Below are 21,791 nucleotides of genomic sequence, written 5' to 3'. Positions count from 1 at the left end.
CCTCGCTGTAGTGTGTGTGGTATATCTACCAGGCGCAAGCTTAAATCTTTAATTTAGTTAAATAACTATTATATTTATATAGTTAAATTGAAAACCCTGAAAATATTTTTTATTAACTTTCAGACATAAATGCTCTAAAGCTGTGGCGATATCTTGATCCGGCGTTAGGTCCTCGCAAGATTCCAGTAGCAGGCGATCACGTGACAAAATGCGCGGAACTCGTCAATGGCGATGGTATACGCGTACACGTGGAAGCGTCGCGTATAGAACTCGTTCAGAACGGAACGAATATTGACGTCGGCTTACAGTTTGTGTATACTTATGATAAGTGATTGTTTTCAGAAATATATTTATTTATTTTTATAATAAGTGTTTTATTTTGTTAGTCCTTTATTTGTTTAGAGATTTTAATGCTTCGAAAAGTGGTAAGAAACGTAAGAAAAGTTTCTAAAACTCTTTGAACAATTTTATTAAAAAAATAATCTTTGTTTTTACGGTCAAGTTTAGAAATTTATTGGTTAGTTTATTTGTTGTGAGCACTGAATACAGTTGTGAATTTCCAACATGCCTTTAGGCACATCAATGTGTAAGTAAGCATTTTGCGAATGTATATGCATCTGCATAAAGTATTTAATGACGAAATATAGTATTGCCATCAGAAGAGCTATAGATTTACGTTTTGTTCATTTCTGTCTCATCGCATTAGTTATCAAGAATTCAAATAAACCAAAAAAAAAATCGCTTTAAATAATTTATATATGGTAATTGCGCACACTTAAACACACACACATATTGCGTAAAACACCGACATATTGAGTATAACACTAGATTGGCATTGTGATGATATTTTTTTACTTTCTATCGAATCGATTACGAGTGCATTACAGCAGTCGGACAGACTCATGTTAAATGTTTTATTAAAATTTGATTATATAGTCGCAAGGAGTTATAATGGGTTAAAAAATAAAAGAGTTGCAATTTTATATTATATTTAAATAACATATAAACGTTTATTCACATAAAAATGTTTAACATCGCGAAAACGATATGGCGGCGATCCCCGGCGGTCGCTGGCTATGCGAACACAAATAAAAAAAACGATTTCCATAGCTGTGATTTAGGGCTGATCCTTGATTTACCACAAACAATTTGATTAAACAAAATACAGTGTAATCTGTATAACTCGCACCTCGTTAAATCGACATCCTCAGTGAGTCGCAAAAAAATTGCCATTCCTTTCCGCTGAACCTTTTAAGTGTGCGGTATCTCGAATTATTTAGACGTTGCTACTCGAACAAAATGTTATTTCCCTACGAAATATTGATAATACATATTTATACTCTCTAAAAACGGACAAGTCGGAGTTAATAAAATATATTGACGTCTTACTTGGCATTCCCCGAAATAATAACAATTAAAAAGAATGTTCGGGGTTCGGAGTATTGTTATTGTCATTGTACGTAGTTTAAATCAAAATAACGGATTTGTTTAGTGTACAGTTTACTTCATTAATATGTAAAAATATATACAACAAAACTTATTTGAATTGTGATTCAAATTCGACTCTACAAATGGAAAAATACACATAGAAATCGCGGCTTCGTATGTCGAAATTTCAGCAGTCAAATCATATGTATCTAAGTTCTTGTTAAGTTGAAAATCTCGTTAGCATTTCCCTTGACATTCGAGTTATAGAGATTCCATTGTATTACTAAATTTATTTAAAATGCAAAATTAATCTACTATTTCGAGACGACAAACATGAGTGAAAAATTGTAACTGCCTTTGACTTTGAATAAAATTCTTGCTTAATAAGTAAGAAAATATATTTTGGAATGTCGTAAATAAGGATCATAAAGTAGCATTTAGGTCGTAACTCAGTCTTTGTGTTTCTCACGATACCATAAATATGTCTATTGTGAAAAAGGCACTAAATAGAACCAAAAAACTAAAAGAAATGGCCACAAAAAATTTCACCAATATTGACTTAGACATCCCTTCATCCATCCACGCAGGTTTGCGTACTATAAAGACTTTTTATTGCCATAAAACACTTCTTATAACATAAATAATATAAATGCATTTGAATGCTGTGAAAACTCCGCTCTTGGCATTCATGGTCATGCAACATTAAAGCAATAAAGTAAAAAATGATTATGTTATTTAGAAAAGTCCTTCCAGTCACGAGAATCAGGCCTCTTTACTGACATAACTATATCTGATGAGAATCAAGCAATAACTTTTATATTCCTGTTTTGTTAAATAATTATTTAAAAAATTAATGGAATTCTTAATTTGAATATTTTTTGCGAATTTATTTATCTATGGCGTACAACTTTTAAAATACATATGTGTTCACACATTTTACATAGAAATCTCATCATCTGTCTAGTAATATAATCAACGGTATTATTTTTATAGGAACGTTCATGTGATATATAATACTAAAACATACGTTCAGTTTAAAAAAGAATTGAATCAAATCACACTTATATACATAAATGAATGAAATCCCAAGATTTCATATTAAAAAAAAATTCATAAGTACGAATTTATCGTTAAAATTGAAGATCTATGTAAAATCTATGTTCTAAGTAAATAAAACATTTATATGTTTAATTTTAATGCGCTCTGTCGCCGTATAGTTCCTAATACTTTTCCATATTCGCGTTCGCATTTACCTCTAAAATTAAGTAAATCCTCGAATACTCATAATTAATTGGTTAGCTTGCTTTACCTAGACTTTTTAACACCTGAATCTACCAAAGTATTGTTAAGACTGCTGGCACGAGTTCACCTGCTTCTAAATAACACCGAGATATTTGACAAGATTTTAAAAACCATTTCAGCGTAATATTCACTAAACTACAAATTCAATTCTTATTATCATAAACGCGCCAAAATGTTTTTTCTGGCCAAGATGGCGTCGCATGACTCACTGTAAACACATGAGGAATTATTGAGATTTTTACTCATATAAATACGTATTATGAATCTATAAAAAAAACCAGCAAATAAAACTCCATAGTATTAATATTAAACAAGATATTATCAACATGTATACGTCATTGTCGATTCGACTAATCTGTTCTGTGTCGCGTAACTGACATATAAAAATCTATATTTTAACTGTGTTTTTTTTAGATAAATTATTATTATACCAGTGATTTTACTGTTTAACGCCTTTTAAAGTCTAGTTTTAGATAGATTACTCTTAACAATACTTTATTTTTCACTGTCATCTGTCAAATAGGCTTTTCGATAGAGTATTGAATTTTATAGAACTACTAAGAAGCGTCTATAATGGTCCTATAGTAGTAGCATTTTAGTAAGTTCAGAGTGCAGGTGTTAATAATTCCATACAATTAGAATATTCGAGAATAAACTCCACAAGTTAAAAAATAAACCAAATTTAACTAGACACCATTGTTGCCATAATTGCGGCCAAATAGTTATCTATTGTCGAATGGACATTATATAAAATATATGACAAAAATCCTTTACCAAAGGTTTATGAATAAGACGAGATTTTGACATTGATTACAGAATGTACTGAGATTTAAAACATACTGGTAGGTAAGATTTATTTCCTTTAAACGACAACAATAGCTAACCTAAGCAATTTTTAATGAAAACATTCTGATAAAATAAGGTTAAAATAAATCAATTAACATAAAAACCGTCTCGGAACTTATTTGTTGACATAAAAATACGATATAATGTTGCAATTTTCTAATCATTTCATAATTAACAGGGACATATACATATGTAAAAGCTCAATTCATTCTGTAACAGCCGCACTACGGCTTTTTTCTGCGATATTATTTTATACTAATTACAATATAAGTATTAGTCTAGCATTTAGTTTAAATCGCGGAAGAAACTCGAGTGCGGCGTTAACTTAAATCAGAACGCGGTTATGGTATTAATACCCGCAAATTAACGTACGTACTCGTACGTTATGTGGGCCCGTTGGCGAATAGTTTGTTTCCTTCTTGAATAATTGGCCTACATTTCTTCCGACCAGCTAGAAAAAAAAGCGGGTGACATTGATATAGTGGCAATGAAAGCCAGTAACTATTTAATGGAGGCCGCCCATTCTTTCCGTATCTACCTCAAGAATCACTGCGCAGTCCGAAAGCCTAAAAAAGGCGAAGCGCCCAAACCGGAGCGGAAGCCGAATAAGGCGGTGATATGGGTCGCTAAGGAGTACCCGAAGTGGCAACATATGATTTTGAGTACTCTCAAGGAGTTAAATGGGGTAACTATACTGTTATAACGTAATTAGTTTCGCTTGATTTATTTATTGTGTCCTTAAACATTGTGCAAAGCAATTTAAGATTAGCGTGCTGTTACACCCTTATTCTGTTAGCCTTAGAGCTGACTTCATTATTCCTTTTCAACACATAAACACCTTGCTTCCTATAAAACCAACATCCGCTCTAACCCCAGTTAGTTGTATCCTACTACTTACTCAAGACGGTTGCTCCAAATTCATATTTTGTTTTTTTAAAAAGCTATATTCATAAACAGTTATAACAATTGGTGGCAGCGCAAAGGGATTTTTAAATAAATCCTCGGTTCGTCTCTAAGTTACGCGTGTGAAAAGTTTAAAAAGTGGAAAAGTGCAAGTGCCCATTTATCTAAAAGCAATACCACTTCCTACACGTGAGAGCAATTCATATTCAGGAGTTAATCGGAAAAATCCATCCTTAAGAAAAAAAGGAATATATATAAATAACTGCAAACAACTCAACCTTATTCAAGTGCCCGTAAATCTGCAACAACCATAAATTAATATCAATTCATCTCATCAGCATCGAGAGTGACAATCAACTACAGCAACAACCTCGACGGGATGTTTATACTATCCATTCTCAAGACATTAAATATTCTGTAAGTCTTTGGTCATATTATTTTAAATTGTTTTATTTTTTCTATTTACTTTTGTAAGTTCTGTGTATATTTTATTTTGTGTGTAATATTAAAATGGAAAGCCGAACACTAAGCCCGGGTGGTACCAAACCCGAAGTCTGCATCACTGACACAGAAGATGAAAACGCTCTTCTTCCCCCTCCTGGACCTATCACCAGATCAAAAAAGAAACCTTCACCTACAATTTTACAAACTAGATCCGAATTAGAGTTATCAATTCTACTTAAATTCATTAAACCATTCGACGGTTCTAGAAACAAATTAAATTCATTCCTATCAAACTGTAATAATGCTTACGAACTAGCTTCAGAATATCAAAAAGAAATCTTATTTAAATTCATTCTTTGCCAATTAGAGGGTAAAGCAGAAACAGCCTGTTCAATTAAAGAATTTTCGAATTGGCCCCAACTCAAAGAATTTCTTAAAACCCAGTTTAGCGAAAGAAAACATTACACACATTTACTCACAGACTTGCAAGAGTGTAAACAGTTAGCCAATGAACCCGTCAGCCAATATGCACTTAGAATAGAAACATACCTTTCACAATTATTAACGGAAATATCAATCAACCACGGGCATAAGAATAGGGAAATGTATGGCAGAACCGCGGCTATGGAAGAATTAGCCCTCCATCACTTTCAAATGGGGTTGTCCCCAAGAATCTCCAACATCGTTAGATGTAAATCTCCAAAGTCGCTCAACGAAGCTATCAACATCGCCACTTCCGAAGAAAAAATCCAACAATTCCTATTCAAAACAAATTCCCATAAAGAAAAATTTACTAAAGTCTCAATTCACAAATCCGATCCTCCTCCTACTTCTTCAAACCCGAAACCAATTCCTTTCTGCAAATATTGTAAAAATTCAGGGCATACCTTAGAAAATTGCAGAAAGAGGGAATATAATAATAAATTTAAATCTCAAAATCCAAGGACACCTCAGCGTGTCCATAACCTTATTCAACAGGACAACTCAAATTCCGACTCAAACGAGGGTTACGACACGGTCGATTACGATTCTGATTCAAAAAACGAGTAACCGTCTCGTCCCGGTGTCGTGCGGGACCTTCAATTCGAAAATCGACACCCTCAACGCCAATTACTAAATCCTCTGTATCCGTGCAGCAGAGTAAAACCTCTGACCTGCTAACTACTAAATCCTCTGTATCCGTGCAGCAGAATAAAACCTCTGACCTGCCAATTACTAAATCCTCTGTATCCGTGCAGCAGAATAAAACCTCTGACCTGCCAATTACTAAATCCTCTGTATCCGTGCAGCAGAATAAAACCTCTGACCTGCCAATTACTAAATCCTCTGTATCCGTGCAGCAGAGTAAAACCTCTGACCTGCCAACTACTAAATCCTCTGTATCCGTGCAGCAGAATAAAACCTCTGACCTGCCAATTACTAAATCCTCTGTATCCGTGCAGCAGAGTAAAACCTCTGACCTGCCAACTACTAAATCCTCTGTATCTGCGCAGGAGTGTACCACTAACCTGCCAAAGCCTACTAGATCCTATGAAATACTCAGCGACCCTTCGAAAACGCTCTTACCTCATGTCTTGGTTGATTCATCAGTATCTGATATCCCATTATCCCTTTTAGTAGACTCTGGATCATCGATAAGCCTTTTGAAAAACATATCAATTCAGAAACAACCCCGAATCATTAAAGAATCTATTCAAATAAAAGGAATCGATTCTTCAGACGAAGCTATTAATACAGCTGGTCATTTTCAGTTAAAACTAAAAATTTCAAATTCCACATTGACTCATAAATTTCACATTGTAAATAATATTAATTTACCATACGATGGTATCATAGGTTCCGACATGCTTAACGCCCTCAGCTGTAAAATAGATTACACAAAGGACTTACTCTATATAGGTAAAATTACGACCAAACTATTTTTTAATGAACCTATCTATTTAATTCCGCCAAGAACCGAAGCTATAATCGAATGCTCTATTTCCAATCCTAAATTAAAAGAAGGTTTAATCCTAGATCAAAAGATTTATCCTAACCTATTGGTAGCTAACTGCTTAGTAACTGTAAAAGAAAATAAAAGAATTAATGTATCAGTCCTAAATATTTCAGAGGAACCTATAAACCTGAAATCAAATTTTAATCTTAATTTAACTCCTATAGACACTTATAAACTGTTGTACTAATATGATTAATAAATATTCAACAATATTTATTAATCATATTAGTACAACCAAATGTACTGTTCAAAGAACCAAGGAAGTCTTAAATCAACTACGAATTTTTCACTTAAATAATGAAGAAAGAGAAGCTCTTCTCCAACTATGCTCTTATTATTCGGATATATTTCATCTTCCAAACGAAAACCTCACATATACTAATGCCATGAGACATGAGATTAGAACAACCACCGACATTCTAATTCATACCAAAACATATCGTTTTCCGTTCCGTTTCATAAATACACAAAGTCGAAGTCCGTAACCAAATCGACAAGATGTTAAAACAACACATAATTGAACCTTCTAATTCCCCATGGTCCTCACCAATTTGGGTGGTACCCAAGAAACTAGATGCTTCTAACGTACAAAAATGGCGTATTGTTATAGATTCTCGTAAGTTAAATGATATTTCAATAGGCGACACGTATCCTATTCCTCAGATTGCAGAAATCCTTGACCAACTTGGGTGTAGCAAATATTTCTCCACGTTAGATCTAGCATCAGGCTTTCACCAAATCCAACTTAAGAATGAGGATAAACCCAAAACCGCCTTCACAGTACCTGAAGGTCATTTTCAATTCTGTCGAATGCCATTCGGACTGAAAAATGCCCCAGCAACCTTCCAAAGGCTGATGAACTCTGTATTGTCAGGACTCCAAGGAGACAGGTGCTTTGTTTACTTAGATGACATAGTCTGCTACTCTCCTGATCTTAATATACATATAAAAAATCTCGAATCCATCTTCCAGAGAATGCGCGAGTTCAATCTCAAATTACAACCAGACAAATGCGAGTTTCTGCGTCGCGAAGCCGGTTATCTTGGGCATATTATTTCCGAAGACGGTGTCAAGCCAAATCCAGACAAGGTCAAAGCTGTAATAAAATTCCCAATTCCTAAAAATCCGAAAGATATAAAATCTTTCCTCGGCCTTGTTTCATATTATCGAAGATTTATTCCAGACTTCTCAAACATTGCAAAACCCCTTACCTCTCTCCTCAAAAAGGATCAAATCTTTTCATGGGAAAATCAACAACAATTAACATTTGAACTCCTTAAAGAAAAACTTACTTCAGCACCAGTCCTGTGCTATCCTGATTTCACGAAACCTTTCATTCTTACAACGGATGCTTCTAACCATGCTCTCGGAGTAGTCCTTTCACAAGGATCAACAGGTCAAGAAAGACCTATTGCTTTCGCATCCCGAACTCTCAATAAAAGTGAATCCAATTATAGCACAACTGAAAAGGAGTTGTTAGCTATCATATTTGGCTGTAAGACATTTTATATGGACAAAAATTCCAAATCATTACAGATCATAAACCACTTAAATGGCTATTCAATCATAAAGATCCTTCCAGTAAGCTGCAGCGGTGGCGCCTCAAGCTTGAGGAATACGATTATGAAATCATTTATAAAAAAGGAAAACTAAATTCCGCCGCCGACGCCTTATCCCGTTATCCCGTAAATCCTATATTACCTATAGAACATCCTAGTAACATTCCAAATCCTCAAGACGCCACACTAGATTCGGGACTAATGGATCTTCTCGTCACTCCACCATCATTTAATCCAGATGACGCTTTCATGTCACCCATTCCAATGGAAACCATGTCACACCCTGAAATCCAAATCGATAACATATCCGATTCTCCCATCGACCCTCAAAAGGTTTTAGATGAATTCCTAAACCTGGAATCTCAACCAGATACAGGTAATCCAAATAACTCCGAAACCGACCAATTAACCATTCCTAAATTCCCTGAAATTCCTAATATTGACTCTCCTATTACACAAGATTCAGACCGATCTGAACCTTTAATTCAAGAACTATTCAATGGAAATTATTCACAGTTTTCTAAGTTAACAAAATCCAAAACCTTTGAGTCTAACGCTAAAATTCTAGAATCAAACTATCGTCTATCCTTAAAAGTTCCGACAAAGTCATTATCATACCAACTTCAATCGACTTAGATGATAGCAATCCCTATGTCGAAGAAATACTTTCGGAACTAACAAATAAAGAAGAATTCCTAAATAAAGAAAGAACTCTATATTCTTATATCTTGTTAAATATTCGCGATAAGATCATATATTTATTATTTACAAAAGTTCACCATTTCGACAATTCATCTTATGAAGATATTTACATTAGCTTAAAAACTCTACGTGATGAAATTATCTCTAAATCTTATCAACAAATAAGTATTACTAATTTTAAAGATCCTTTCGAATCCCATATATACACAAAACTGTATAATATAATTTTAATTCTATTTCATAATTCCAATATCTTCATTACTATTCATAAAAATTGTCTTATTTTCCCTTCACTTTCTGAAATAAAGAAAATTCTAAAAGAAAATCATGACATACCTATCGCAGGTCATTTAGGCACTATTCGCATGGTCAAACGCATCCAGGAAAAATATCACTGGAAGGGCATGCGCAGTGATATAGAAAACTATGTAAGATCCTGTAAATCATGTCAAGAAAATAAATCCTTGAGAAAATTAAACAGAGCACCGATGCAAATTACTACTACTTCTACTATTCCTTTCCAACGCATCGCAATGGATATAGTAGGTTCATTACCTGAATCAGGAACTGCAAAGATAAAATTCATACTAACTCTACAAGATGATCTCACAAAGTTTTCCGTTGCATATCCAATCCGTTCCACGACCGCCGAAGAAACAAGTGACTGTTTAATACATTTTATCACACTCTTCGGTATACCTAAAAGTATTCTCACGGATCAAGGTACAAATTTTACGTCAAACCTCTTCAAGAAAACTTGTGATTTCATGAAAATAAAACAACTCTGGTCAAGCCCTTACCACCCACAAACACAAGGCGCCCTAGAACGTAGTCATTCCACGTTAAAGGAATACCTCAAATCATTTGTTAACCAAGAACAAGATAATTGGCCTAGATATGTATACACGGCTATTATGACCTATAATACATCCGTTCATTGTACTACTAACTACACCCCTTACGAACTTTTGTTTGGACAAAAACCCTCTATTCCTGATTCAATATATAATACAAATCCTGATACCACATACCCTGAGTATCTCAAAATGCTAACTCATAGATTAAAATACTCAAGAGAAAAAGCCCTCGAAAATATCACGAAAGCTAAAGAAAGGTCAAAACAATATTACGACTCTCATACCAGACCCATAACGTATAAAGTAGGCGATTATGTCTATGTTAAAAATCATTTAAGACTCCGAAAAGCACCTTCCCCTATATGGAAAGGCCCTTATAAAATAATAAGGATAAACGGCAAAAATAACCTTACCTTACTTATTAACAGACGTCATGTCACACATCATTTCGGTGAAGTGAAACCCGCTAATGTTTCACATGACTATAACATATTATAATGTTAATAACGTTAGAATCTATTATTAATTTTACTATATTATCTTATTTTATTAACCATATAAATTACATTTATTAAGATAATATTTTCGTTACAGCATATTGGCCTACGGAGAATTCATACATCCAATCACTCACAGTCCCGGGTTGTATTTTGACCCGATTGGGAAACTAAACATAAACACTGGGTATTTAGATATTGTATCACCTCTCGATATATCCCACATAGAACCACACTTAGGAAATATAAATTCAATTTTAGTTACCATTAAATACATATGTCGACAACTACAATTAGAAACAATAGACAATCTAGAATGTCAAAACATACTAGAACCCTTAACAGTCAGATACCATGACTTAGTTAATGAGTTTTCTTCTATTTCCCATTTAACGGACAGCAACAGACATAAAAGATCAGCCTGGCTTGGTGGCATCGGATCCCTTGCTAAAATAGTTTTTGGCACCCTAAATGAGGACGATGCTATCAGATATGATAACGCAATACGTAATAGCGAAAATAATGAAAAAAGGTTGGCCTCCTTAATAAAAGAAAACATATTAGTCACTAGTTCCACTCTATTTAAAATTAATGAAACCTTATATAAAATTAAAATTAACGAAGCCAATCTTAATAACGCTATCAACGAATTCTCAGTACATATAAAAAACTTAAGTGTAATTTCCGATCAAATATTAGTAAAATCCAAAATTAATTCTATAATAAACAGCTTAGAAGCTTCCATGCTAACATTGTCGTTTCAACTCTCTGACATTGTCTATGCGATCATTCTCAGTAATCAAAACATCCTTCATCCGGCCATCTTAACGCCCAAACAACTGTACTTAGAACTCGTTGACTATTATAAACATTTACCTGTAGATTATAAGTTCCCAGTAGAATTAGAATTAAACAACATGTACTCGTTAATGAATGTATCCGGTGTAACGTGTTATAGCTTTAATAACAAAATCATTTTTATTCTAAGAATTCCATTAGTGTCTCCAATTAGTTTTAATTTATATGAAACAATAGCACTACCAACGCCCTATAGCAATGTTAATCCAACCGCTTTCAGTTTTATTATTCCTAGTTTTAAATATATCGGAGTGACCAAAGACAAGTCAGAATATTGTCATTTAGATAGTCTTAATACCTGCAAATTTGTTAATCTCAACAACTATATTTGTGACATCATGAACACCTTTTCAACAACTGAAAACCCTAGTTGTGAAACTGAAATCCTGTTAAATTTAATTAATAAACTCCCAAACCAATGTAAAATAGAATTCATACATGGTACAGTAGATATTTGGAAAACTCTTTATAATAACAATTGGCTTTATATACAATCTCATACCAATAAACTGTTTATAGAATGCTTAAACCAAAATGTAATCGAGAAAAATCTACACGGCATTGGAATTGTTAAAATCCCCATTAACTGTAAAGCACATTGTAAAGGTACGAAATTAATTCCCAAGCTAAAAGTATATTCTCTTAATACCACAGATATTCACGTACAATCAGATTTCAATCTAATTAATGATTCATGTTGTAATTTCGATAAGGTTGTAAACAAATTGAATAATGAGGCTCCTTTAAAACTATTAAATATTAACTTAGACACTTATGCAAACGAACTTAAATCAAAATCAAAGGTCATATCAGCTACCGCTGATGAAATTATAAATCAACATACAATTTTAAAATACGAGACTCAGTATTCAATCATTTTCTATATAATCATAGGAATTATATTAATGTACTGTATTTTTAAGATTTCTTTTATAATAAAGAAACGCAGCCGTCTCCTATCTAGATCCTCTCAATCACAACTTGGTGACTTACCTATAACTCAAGTTACCCCTATTACCTCTTCTATATCTCAAGAATCCATACAACCCCATCACTCTAATCCTGAAATTAATCAAACAAAAAATATCCCAGCACCTAGCATCAGAAGGCACCTATAGAGTATATCTTTTCCTAAACTTCGAATTATAACCCCGAAGTTTAGTCTTACCCCAGGAGATGTTACACCCTTATTCTGTTAGCCTTAGAGCTGACTTCATTATTCCTTTTCAACACATAAACACTTTGCTTCCTATAAAACCAACATCCGCTCTAACCCCAGTTAGTTGTATCCTACTCCTTACTCAAGACGGTTGCTCCAAATTCATATTTTGTTTTTTTAAAAAGCTATATTCATAAACAGTTATAACAGTACGTAAAACAATTCTACCCAAAACACGTTTGAACTTGTCGTTAACCAAAACGGACAGTAGAATGGGTAAACGAAAAACCTGTACTTTATTGTATACAGATAGTCTAAAAAAAAATCAATTTATTACAAAACTTTTTATCTGTCATCGGAGATTTGTTTAAATAATTGGATTATTGTATAATTTTCTGAATCAACAGCTTGACGCAATCGAAGTCAAACATACAGACAGTCCTGATACTCCAGAAAAAACGATAGAAGACTGTGCGCCTGGTAGTCCACATGTCAACGTTATTGCGGTACCTGGACTTAAGTGACCTTCACCAACCCCACACCGATGAGTGGATTGTTTACCATTTCTGTGACCCTGGTAGATGGGGATACGGTTGAGAAGATTAAAGCCAAGATCGCTAAAGAGATTAAAGCTATTAAAGGTTAGTAAAAAAAATGGTTAAAATAAATCCAAGCTTATGTCATTTTCAGTGGGTCCAGTGTTTTTACTATTCTAGGAAATATTCTCTAAGGATTCACTTGAATTGACAGAGTGTTTGTGGCTTAAAAGCAAATAGGACAATTTCTGTGTTTGTTTGTATTATAATAATATAATATTTTTGTGTAATGAAATAATGCAAGTAAAATTTGATAAAGTTAGTTCTATTGAAATATAAACGCAATTTTTTACACAACTCGACTTTTCTTCACAGCAGTCGGGTTCAGCGACTGCTACATGAACTTGTCAAATAAATTTGATATAAAGGTTATATATAGGCCATCTATTGCTGGGAAGTATAAAGCAGTCAGCTGTAATTTTTTAATTGTCTCACTATGTATTGTGTGTTAATTATTATGTATACGTTAGTTTACTGTCAAATTATTTGATTACGATAGTAAGAAATAACTATTAGTATGTAAATTTAAAATACAATTTATTTTAAACACACAAATACAGTATTTACAATATTTTTAACATGCATAGTATTAATATTAATAATTCAAAATGAATAAATAGAAAATTAAAACAAATTTGGTCCCTGTGGCAGCATTTCCTCGCTGTAGTGTGTGTGGTATATCTACCAGGCGCAAGCTTAAATCTTTAATTTAGTTAAATAACTATTATATCTATATAGTTAAATTGAAAACCCTGAAAATATTTTTTATTAACTTTCAGACATAAGTGCTCTAAAGCTGTGGCAATATCTTGATCCGGCGTTAGGTCCTCGCAAGATTCCAGTAGCAGGCGATCACGTGACGAAATGCGCGGAACTCGTCAATGGCGATGGTATACGCGTACACGTGGAAGCGTCGCGTATAGAACTCGTTCAGAACGGAACGAATATTGACGTCGGCTTACAGTTTGTGTATACTTATGATAAGTGATTGTTTTCAGAAATATATTTATTTATTTTTATAATAAGTGTTTTATTTTGTTAGTCCTTTATTTGTTTAGAGATTTTAATGCTTCGAAAAGTGGTAAGAAACGTAAGAAAAGTTTCTAAAACTCTTTGAACAATTTTATTAAAAAAATAATCTTTGTTTTTACGGTCAAGTTTAGAAATTTATTGGTTAGTTTATTTGTTGTGAGCACTGAATACAGTTGTGAATTTCCAACATGCCTTTAGGCACATCAATGTGTAAGTAAGCATTTTGCGAATGTATATGCATCTGCATAAAGTATTTAATGACGAAATATAGTATTGCCATCAGAAGAGCAATGATTTACGTTTTGTTCATTTCTGTCTCATCGCATTAGTTATCAAGAATTCAAATAAACCAAAAAAAAAATCGCTTTAAATAATTTATATATGGTAATTGCGCACACTTAAACACACACACATATTGCGTAAAACACCGACATATTGAGTATAACACTAGATTGGCATTGTGATGATATTTTTTTACTTTCTATCGAATCGATTACGAGTGCATTACAGCAGTCGGACAGACTCATGTTAAATGTTTTATTAAAATTTGATTATATAGTCGCAAGGAGTTATAATGGGTTAAAAAATAAAAGAGTTGCAATTTTATATTATATTTAAATAACATATAAACGTTTATTCACATAAAAATGTTTAACATCGCGAAAACGATATGGCGGCGATCCCCGGCGGTCGCTGGCTATGCGAACACAAATAAAAAAAACGATTTCCATAGCTGTGATTTAGGGCTGATCCTTGATTTACCACAAATAATTTGATTAAACAAAATACAGTGTAATCTGTATAACTCGCACCTCGTTAAATCGACATCCTCAGTGAGTCGCAAAAAAATTGCCATTCCTTTCCGCTGAACCTTTTAAGTGTGCGGTATCTCGAATTATTTAGACGTTGCTACTCGAACAAAATGTTATTTCCCTACGAAATATTGATAATACATATTTATACTCTCTAAAAACGGACAAGTCGGAGTTAATAAAATATATTGACGTCTTACTTGGCATTCCCCGAAATAATAACAATTAAAAAGAATGTTCGGGGTTCGGAGTATTGTTATTGTCATTGTACGTAGTTTAAATCAAAATAACGGCTTTAATACACATAGAAATCGCGGCTTCGTATGTCGAAATTTCAGCAGTCAAATCATATGTATCTAAGTTCTTGTTAAGTTGAAAATCTCGTTAGCATTTCCCTTGACATTCGAGTTATAGAGATTCCATTGTATTACTAAATTTATTTAAAATGCAAAATTAATCTACTATTTCGAGGCGACATGAGTGAAAAATTGTAACTGCCTTTGACTTTGAATAAAATTCTTGCTTAATAAGTAAGAAAATATATTTTGGAATGTCGTGAATAAGGATCATAAAGAAGCATTTAGGTCGTAACTCAGTCTTTGTGTTTCTCACGATACCATAAATATGTCTATTGTGAAAAAGGCACTATATAGAACCAAAAAAAAAACATACACAAAACACGTGCTACAACCTAAAAGAAATGGCCACAAAAACTTTCACCAATATTGACTTAGTTACTAGTAAAAACCGAAGAAACAAACCCTTCATCCATCCACGCAGGTTTGCGTACTATAAAGACTTTTTATTGCCATAAAACACTTCTTATAACATAAATAATATAAATACATTTGAATGCTGTGAAAATTCCGCTCTTGGCATTCATGGTCATGCAACATTAAAGCAAGAAAGTAAAAAATGATTATGTTATTTAGAAAAGTCCTTCCAGTCACGAGAATCAGGCCTCTTTACTGACATAACTATATCTGATGAGAATCAAGCAATAACTTTTATATACCTGTTATGTTAAATAATTATTATATATATAAAAAAAAATTAATGGAATTCTTAATTTGAATATTTTTTGCGAATTTATTTATCTATGGCGTACAACTTTTAAAATACATACGTGTTCACACATTTTACATAGAAATCTCATCATCTGTCTAGTAATATAATCAACGGTATTATTTTTATAGGAACGTTCATGTGATATATAAAACTAAAACATACATTCAGTTTAAAAAAAATATCAATCAAATCACACTTATATACATAAATGAATGAAATCCCAAGATTGGCTTCGCCTTCATATTAAAAAAAATTCAAAAGTACGAATTTATCGTTAAAATTGAAGATCTATGTAAAATCTATGTTCTAAGTAAATAAAACATTTATTTGTTTAATTTTAATGCGCTCTGTCGCCGTATAGTTCCTAATTCTTTTCCATATTCGCGTTCGCATTTACCTCTAAAATTAAGTAAATCCTCGAATACTCATAATTAATTGGTTAGCTTGCTTTACCTAGACTTTTTAACACCTGAATCTACCAAAGTATTGTTAAGACTGCTGGCACGAGTTCACTTGCTTCTAAATAACACCGAGATATTTGACAAGATTTTAAAAACCATTTCAGCGTAATATTCACTAAAATACAAATTCAATTATTATTATCATAAACGCGCCAAAATGTTTTTTCTGGCCAAGATGGCGTCGCATGACTCACTTGTAAACACATGAGGAATTATTGATATTTTTACTCATATAAATACGTATTATGAATCTATAAAAAAACCAGCAAATAAAACTCCATGATAGTATTAATATTAAACAAGATATTATTAACATGCATACGTCATTGTCGATTCGACTAATCTGTTCTGTGTCGCGTAACTTACATATAAAAATCTATATTTTAACTGTGTTTTTTTTAGATAAATTATTATTATACCAGTGCTTTTACTCTTTAACGCCTTTTAAAGTCATGTTTTAGATAGATTACTCTTAACAATACTTTATTTTTCACTGTCATCTGTCAAATAAGCTTTTCGATAGAGTATTGAATTTTATAGAACTACTAAGAAGCGTCTATAATGGTCCTATAGTATATAGTAGTAGTTTTTTAGTAAGTTCAGAGTGCAGGTGTTAATAATTCCATACAATTAGAATATTCGAGAATAAACTCCACAAGTAAAAAAATAAACCAAATTTAACTAGACACCATTGTTGCCATAATTGCGGCCAAATAGTTATCTATTGTCGAATGGACATTATATAAAATATCTGACAAAAATCCTTTAGCAAAGGTTTATGAATAAGACGAGATTTTGACATTGATTACAGAATGTACTGAGATTTAAAACATACTAGAATATCCATGGTAGGTAAGATTTATTTCCTTTAAACGACAACAATAGCTAAACTAAGCAATTTTTAATGAAAACATTCTGATAAAATAAGGTTAAAATAAATCAATTAACATAAAAACCGTCTCGGAACTTATTTGTTGACATAAAAATACGATATAATGTTCCAATTTTCTAATCATTTCATAATTAACAGGGATATATACATATGTAAAAGCTCAATTCATTCTGTAACAGCCGCACTACGGCTTTTTTCTGCGATATTATTTTATACTAATTACAATATAAGTATTAGTCTAGCATTTAGTTTAAATCGCGGAAGAAACTCGAGTGCGGCGTTAACTTAAATCAGAACGCGGTTATGGTATTAATACCCGCAAATTAACGTACGTACTCGTACGTTATGTGGGCCCGTTGGCGAATAGTTTGTCAAGCCCCGCCCCTTCGGCTGATTCGACGGCGACACGCGGTTTCTCTTTAGGTACATTCATCGCTGGTAGATTAAGTATGAACACTTCCTTCTTGAATAATTGGCCTACATTTCTTCCGATCAGCTAGAAAAAAAAGCGGGTGACATTGATATAGTGGCAATGAAAGCCAGTAACTATTTAATGGAGGCCGCCCATTCTTTCCGTATCTACCTCAAGAATCACTGCGCAGTCCGAAAGCCTAAAAAAGGCGAAGCGCCCAAACCGGAGCGGAAGCCGAATAAAGCGGTGATATGGGTCGCTAAGGAGTACCCGAAGTGGCAACATATGATTTTGAGTACTCTCAAGGAGTTAAATGGGGTAACTATACTGTTATAACGTAATTAGTTTCGCTTGATTTATTTATTGTGTCCTCAAACATTGTGCAAAGCAATTTAAGATTAGCGTGCGATTATCCCTTTGTCTATGTGCGCATTTAACACTCGCTCGTACGGTTTACTGTATGTACGTTACATTGTGAAAACCGGCCGAAGTCTGATCGACTATCTGTCTATTAGAAAAAACATACGGTCACGAAAGAGATAGAAATCTGTGGCTAAGACCTCAAAGTTTATACTGCCATTGGCATTGTCAAACATTGTAAAGAATTAACAAAAATGAGATTAAAAAAAACATGTCAAACTTTATATACACACAAAAATTAGTTGGGAATTAATTTATTCAAATTACAATTAAAAGGAAATATAAAAATATGTCCAGTTAAAGTGAGTTGACGAAAGCTTGACGGGAAGTTAGAAAACACATTAACGTCTTCGTCTAAGTTTTTTAATGGCAATAATAACGAAAAGTTATATTTGTGAAAATTATTTAAATAGTAACTTATTAGTTCTAACCTCGTAACGCTTATTGGTATAAAAAATTATATAAAAACTGTTTATTTTATACCATACTTATATATATATATATATTCAACATCAAATCATTATGATTGCAGCCTTCAGGTCTCCCCGATAACAAAGTATTATCAACAAAACTTTCTGCTATAAACGATCTTAAAAAATATATGAAAAGAGTGATGCCATTCGTTCAAGCCACAAGAGATAATCTACAAAAGATTGGTCCCGAAGCACTCTCTGTTGCCTTGGCCTTTGATGAGGCCCAACTGCTTGAAGATAACAAACAATATCTGCTGAATACTTTGGATGTAAGTATTTGTAGGCTTAATATTTACCGCTTCGTATAAATTATTTATATTATCAGTAGAAAATATAATATGTTTATATGAAAAGATGTCAAGATGGGCGCAAATCTACAATTAAATTGTATTCATATTATTTAAGCATGTAAATTAATAAAAGTAACGATGCGATATTAATGTTCATATTACTTCGAGTATTTATTATGAAGTTAATTTTTTATAGCTTAGTCTGTTTCGAAGGACCAAAATAATTCTTTGACAATTTAAATAATCATTTAACGCATTAGTAACATTTTTAAAGTTTTGAATATTTCTTAATGCATACAGTTATACACCGGACTTAAACGATAGGCTGCTATGTCGGGGTTCCATTTTGAATTTTTAGTATGTTTGTAATCGGGACCTAAAGAAAACAAGAATTAAGAAGAAAAATGTTTTTATTTTATTTGAACCACATAATTAGGACAAACATGATATAAATTGACATACATACGTTAAAATATAAAAACAATTTACATTACTATGAATAAAATAACATAAACCGAAGTTATTTTATCGTAGGCGTCGTCGAATGCCGCCTGAAGACCTATTTTCTTTGCTTTTATAACAGTTAAGACTGTTGTTGATTCCGGTAGGTCTTTGCCAAATCACAGAATTTTTATTTTCGATTAAAAGTCTTTGATAATATTTAGTTAAAACTCGTGTTTTCTTGTTAGGTGAAAATTACAAATTTCTAGTAATTATAACATAATTAAAGATAAATCAATAATATTCACTGCGTACGTAAAACAATTCTACCCAAAACACGTTTGAACTTGTCGTTAACCAAAACGGACAGTAGAATGGGTAAACGAAAAACCTGTACTTTATTGTATACAGATAGTCTAAAAAAAAAAACAATTTATTACAAAACTTTTTATCTGTCATCGGAGATTTGTTTAAATAATTGGATTATTGTATAATTTTCTGAATCAACAGCTTGACGCAATCGAAGTCAAACATACATACAGTCCTGATACTCCAGAAAAAACGATAGAAGACTGTGCGCCTGGTAGTCCACATGTCAACTTTATTGCGGTACCTGGACTTACAGTGACCTTCACCAACCCCACACCGATGAGTGGATTGTTTACCATTTCTGTGACCCTGGTAGATGGGGATACGGTTGAGAAGATTAAAGCCAAGATCGCTAAAGAGATTAAGGCTATTAAAGGTTAGTAAAAAAAATTGGTTAAAATAAATCCAAAGTTATAGTCACCAGTAATACTCATTTTCAGTGGATTAGTGTTTTAACTATTCTAGGAAATATTCTCTAAGGATTCACTTGGATTGACAGAGTGTTTGTGGCTTAAAAGCAAATGGGAGAATTTCTGTGTTTGTTTGTATTATAATAATATAATATTTGTGTGTAAATAAATAATGCGAGTAAAATTTGATAAAGTTAGTTCTATTGAAATATAAACGCAATTTTTTACACAACTCGACGTTTCTTCACAGCAGTCGTGGTCAGCGACTGCTACATGAACTTGTCAAATAAATTTGATATAAAGGTTATATATAGGCCATCTATTGCTGGGAAGTATAAAGCAGTCAGCTGTAATTTTTTAATTGTCTCACTATGTATTGTGTGTTAATTATTATGTATACGTTAGTTTACTGTCAAATTATTTGATTACGATAGTAAGAAATAACTATTAGTATGTAAATTTAAAATACAATTTATTTTAAACACACAAATACAGTATTTACAATATTTTTAACATGCATAGTATTAATATTAATAATTCAAAATGAATAAATAGAAAATTAAAACAAATTTGGTCCCTGTGGCAGCATTTCCTCGCTGTAGTGTGTGTGGTATATCTACCAGGCGCAAGCTTAAATCTTTAATTTAGTTAAATAACTATTATATCTATATAGTTAAATTGAAAACCCTGAAAATATTTTTTATTAACTTTCAGACATAAATGCTCTAAAGCTGTGGCGATATCTTGATCCGGCGTTAGGTCCTCGCAAGATTCCAGTAGCAGGCGATCACGTGACAAAATGCGCGGAACTCGTCAATGGCGATGGTATACGCGTACACGTGGAAGCGTCGCGTATAGAACTCGTTCAGAACGGAACGAATATTGACGTCGGCTTACAGTTTGTGTATACTTATGATAAGTGATTGTTTTCAGAAATATATTTATTTATTTTTATAATAAGTGTTTTATTTTGTTAGTCCTTTATTTGTTTAGAGATTTTAATGCTTCGAAAAGTGGTAAGAAACGTAAGAAAAGTTTCTAAAACTCTTTGAACAATTTTATTAAAAAAATAATCTTTGTTTTTACGGTCAAGTTTAGAAATTTATTGGTTAGTTTATTTGTTGTGAGCACTGAATACAGTTGTGAATTTCCAACATGCCTTTAGGCACATCAATGTGTAAGTAAGCATTTTGCGAATGTATATGCATCTGCATAAAGTATTTAATGACGAAATATAGTATTGCCATCAGAAGAGCTATAGATTTACGTTTTGTTAATTTCTGTCTCATCGCATTATGTGTATGTGTGTGTATCTCATGTTAAATGTTTTATTAAAATTTGATTATATAGTCGCAAGGAGTTATAATGGGTTAAAAAATAAAAGAGCTGCAATTTTATATTATATTTAAATAACATATAAACGTTTATTCACATAAAAATGTTTAACATCGCGAAAACGATATGGCGGCGATCCCCGGTGGTCGCAGGCTATGCGAACGCGAAATACCTAAATAATCCAATATTTACACACTTATATAATACAAACACATAAAAAAAAAACGAT

At 32.6% G+C, this 21,791-nt stretch overlaps 2 protein-coding genes across 2 annotated transcripts; both read left to right on the top strand.

Moving 5' to 3' along the window:
- Window positions 1-3,970: 3,970 nt before the first annotated feature.
- Window positions 3,971-13,075, top strand: LOC123712203 (leucine--tRNA ligase, cytoplasmic-like). The gene is made up of 2 exons (XM_045665200.1): window positions 3,971-4,261; window positions 12,959-13,075. Exons 1-2 carry the CDS (start codon window positions 4,064-4,066, stop codon window positions 13,073-13,075), a joined length of 315 nt encoding a protein of 104 aa, XP_045521156.1. The 5' UTR covers window positions 3,971-4,063.
- Window positions 13,076-17,346: 4,271 nt separating this feature from the next.
- LOC123712626 (leucine--tRNA ligase, cytoplasmic-like) lies at window positions 17,347-21,181 on the top strand. The gene is made up of 5 exons (XM_045665833.1): window positions 17,347-17,368; window positions 17,909-18,142; window positions 18,777-18,986; window positions 19,959-20,193; window positions 20,942-21,181. The coding sequence occupies exons 1-5, from the start codon at window positions 17,366-17,368 to the stop codon at window positions 21,148-21,150; spliced, it is 891 nt and encodes a 296-aa protein (XP_045521789.1). The 5' UTR covers window positions 17,347-17,365; the 3' UTR covers window positions 21,151-21,181.
- Window positions 21,182-21,791: the final 610 nt, after the last annotated feature.

Source organism: Pieris brassicae, chromosome 7 (genome assembly GCF_905147105.1).
Source record: "Pieris brassicae chromosome 7, ilPieBrab1.1, whole genome shotgun sequence".
In the NCBI taxonomy this organism is placed as follows: domain Eukaryota; kingdom Metazoa; phylum Arthropoda; class Insecta; order Lepidoptera; family Pieridae; genus Pieris; species Pieris brassicae.
The sequence above is the reverse complement of the archived record's forward strand: the minus strand, read 5'-3'. Positions and strand labels throughout refer to the sequence as shown.

Coding starts and splice junctions, on each gene's coding strand:
- LOC123712203 (XM_045665200.1), top strand. CDS start 4,064: ATGAAAGCCAGTAACTATTTAATGGAGGCCGCCCATTCTTTCCGTATC. Junction 4,262..12,958: donor CTCTCAAGGAGTTAAATGGG/GTAACTATACTG, acceptor CTGAATCAACAG/CTTGACGCAATCGAAGTCAA.
- LOC123712626 (XM_045665833.1), top strand. Junction 18,143..18,776: donor CTCTCAAGGAGTTAAATGGG/GTAACTATACTG, acceptor TTATGATTGCAG/CCTTCAGGTCTCCCCGATAA. Junction 20,194..20,941: donor AGAGATTAAGGCTATTAAAG/GTTAGTAAAAAA, acceptor ATTAACTTTCAG/ACATAAATGCTCTAAAGCTG.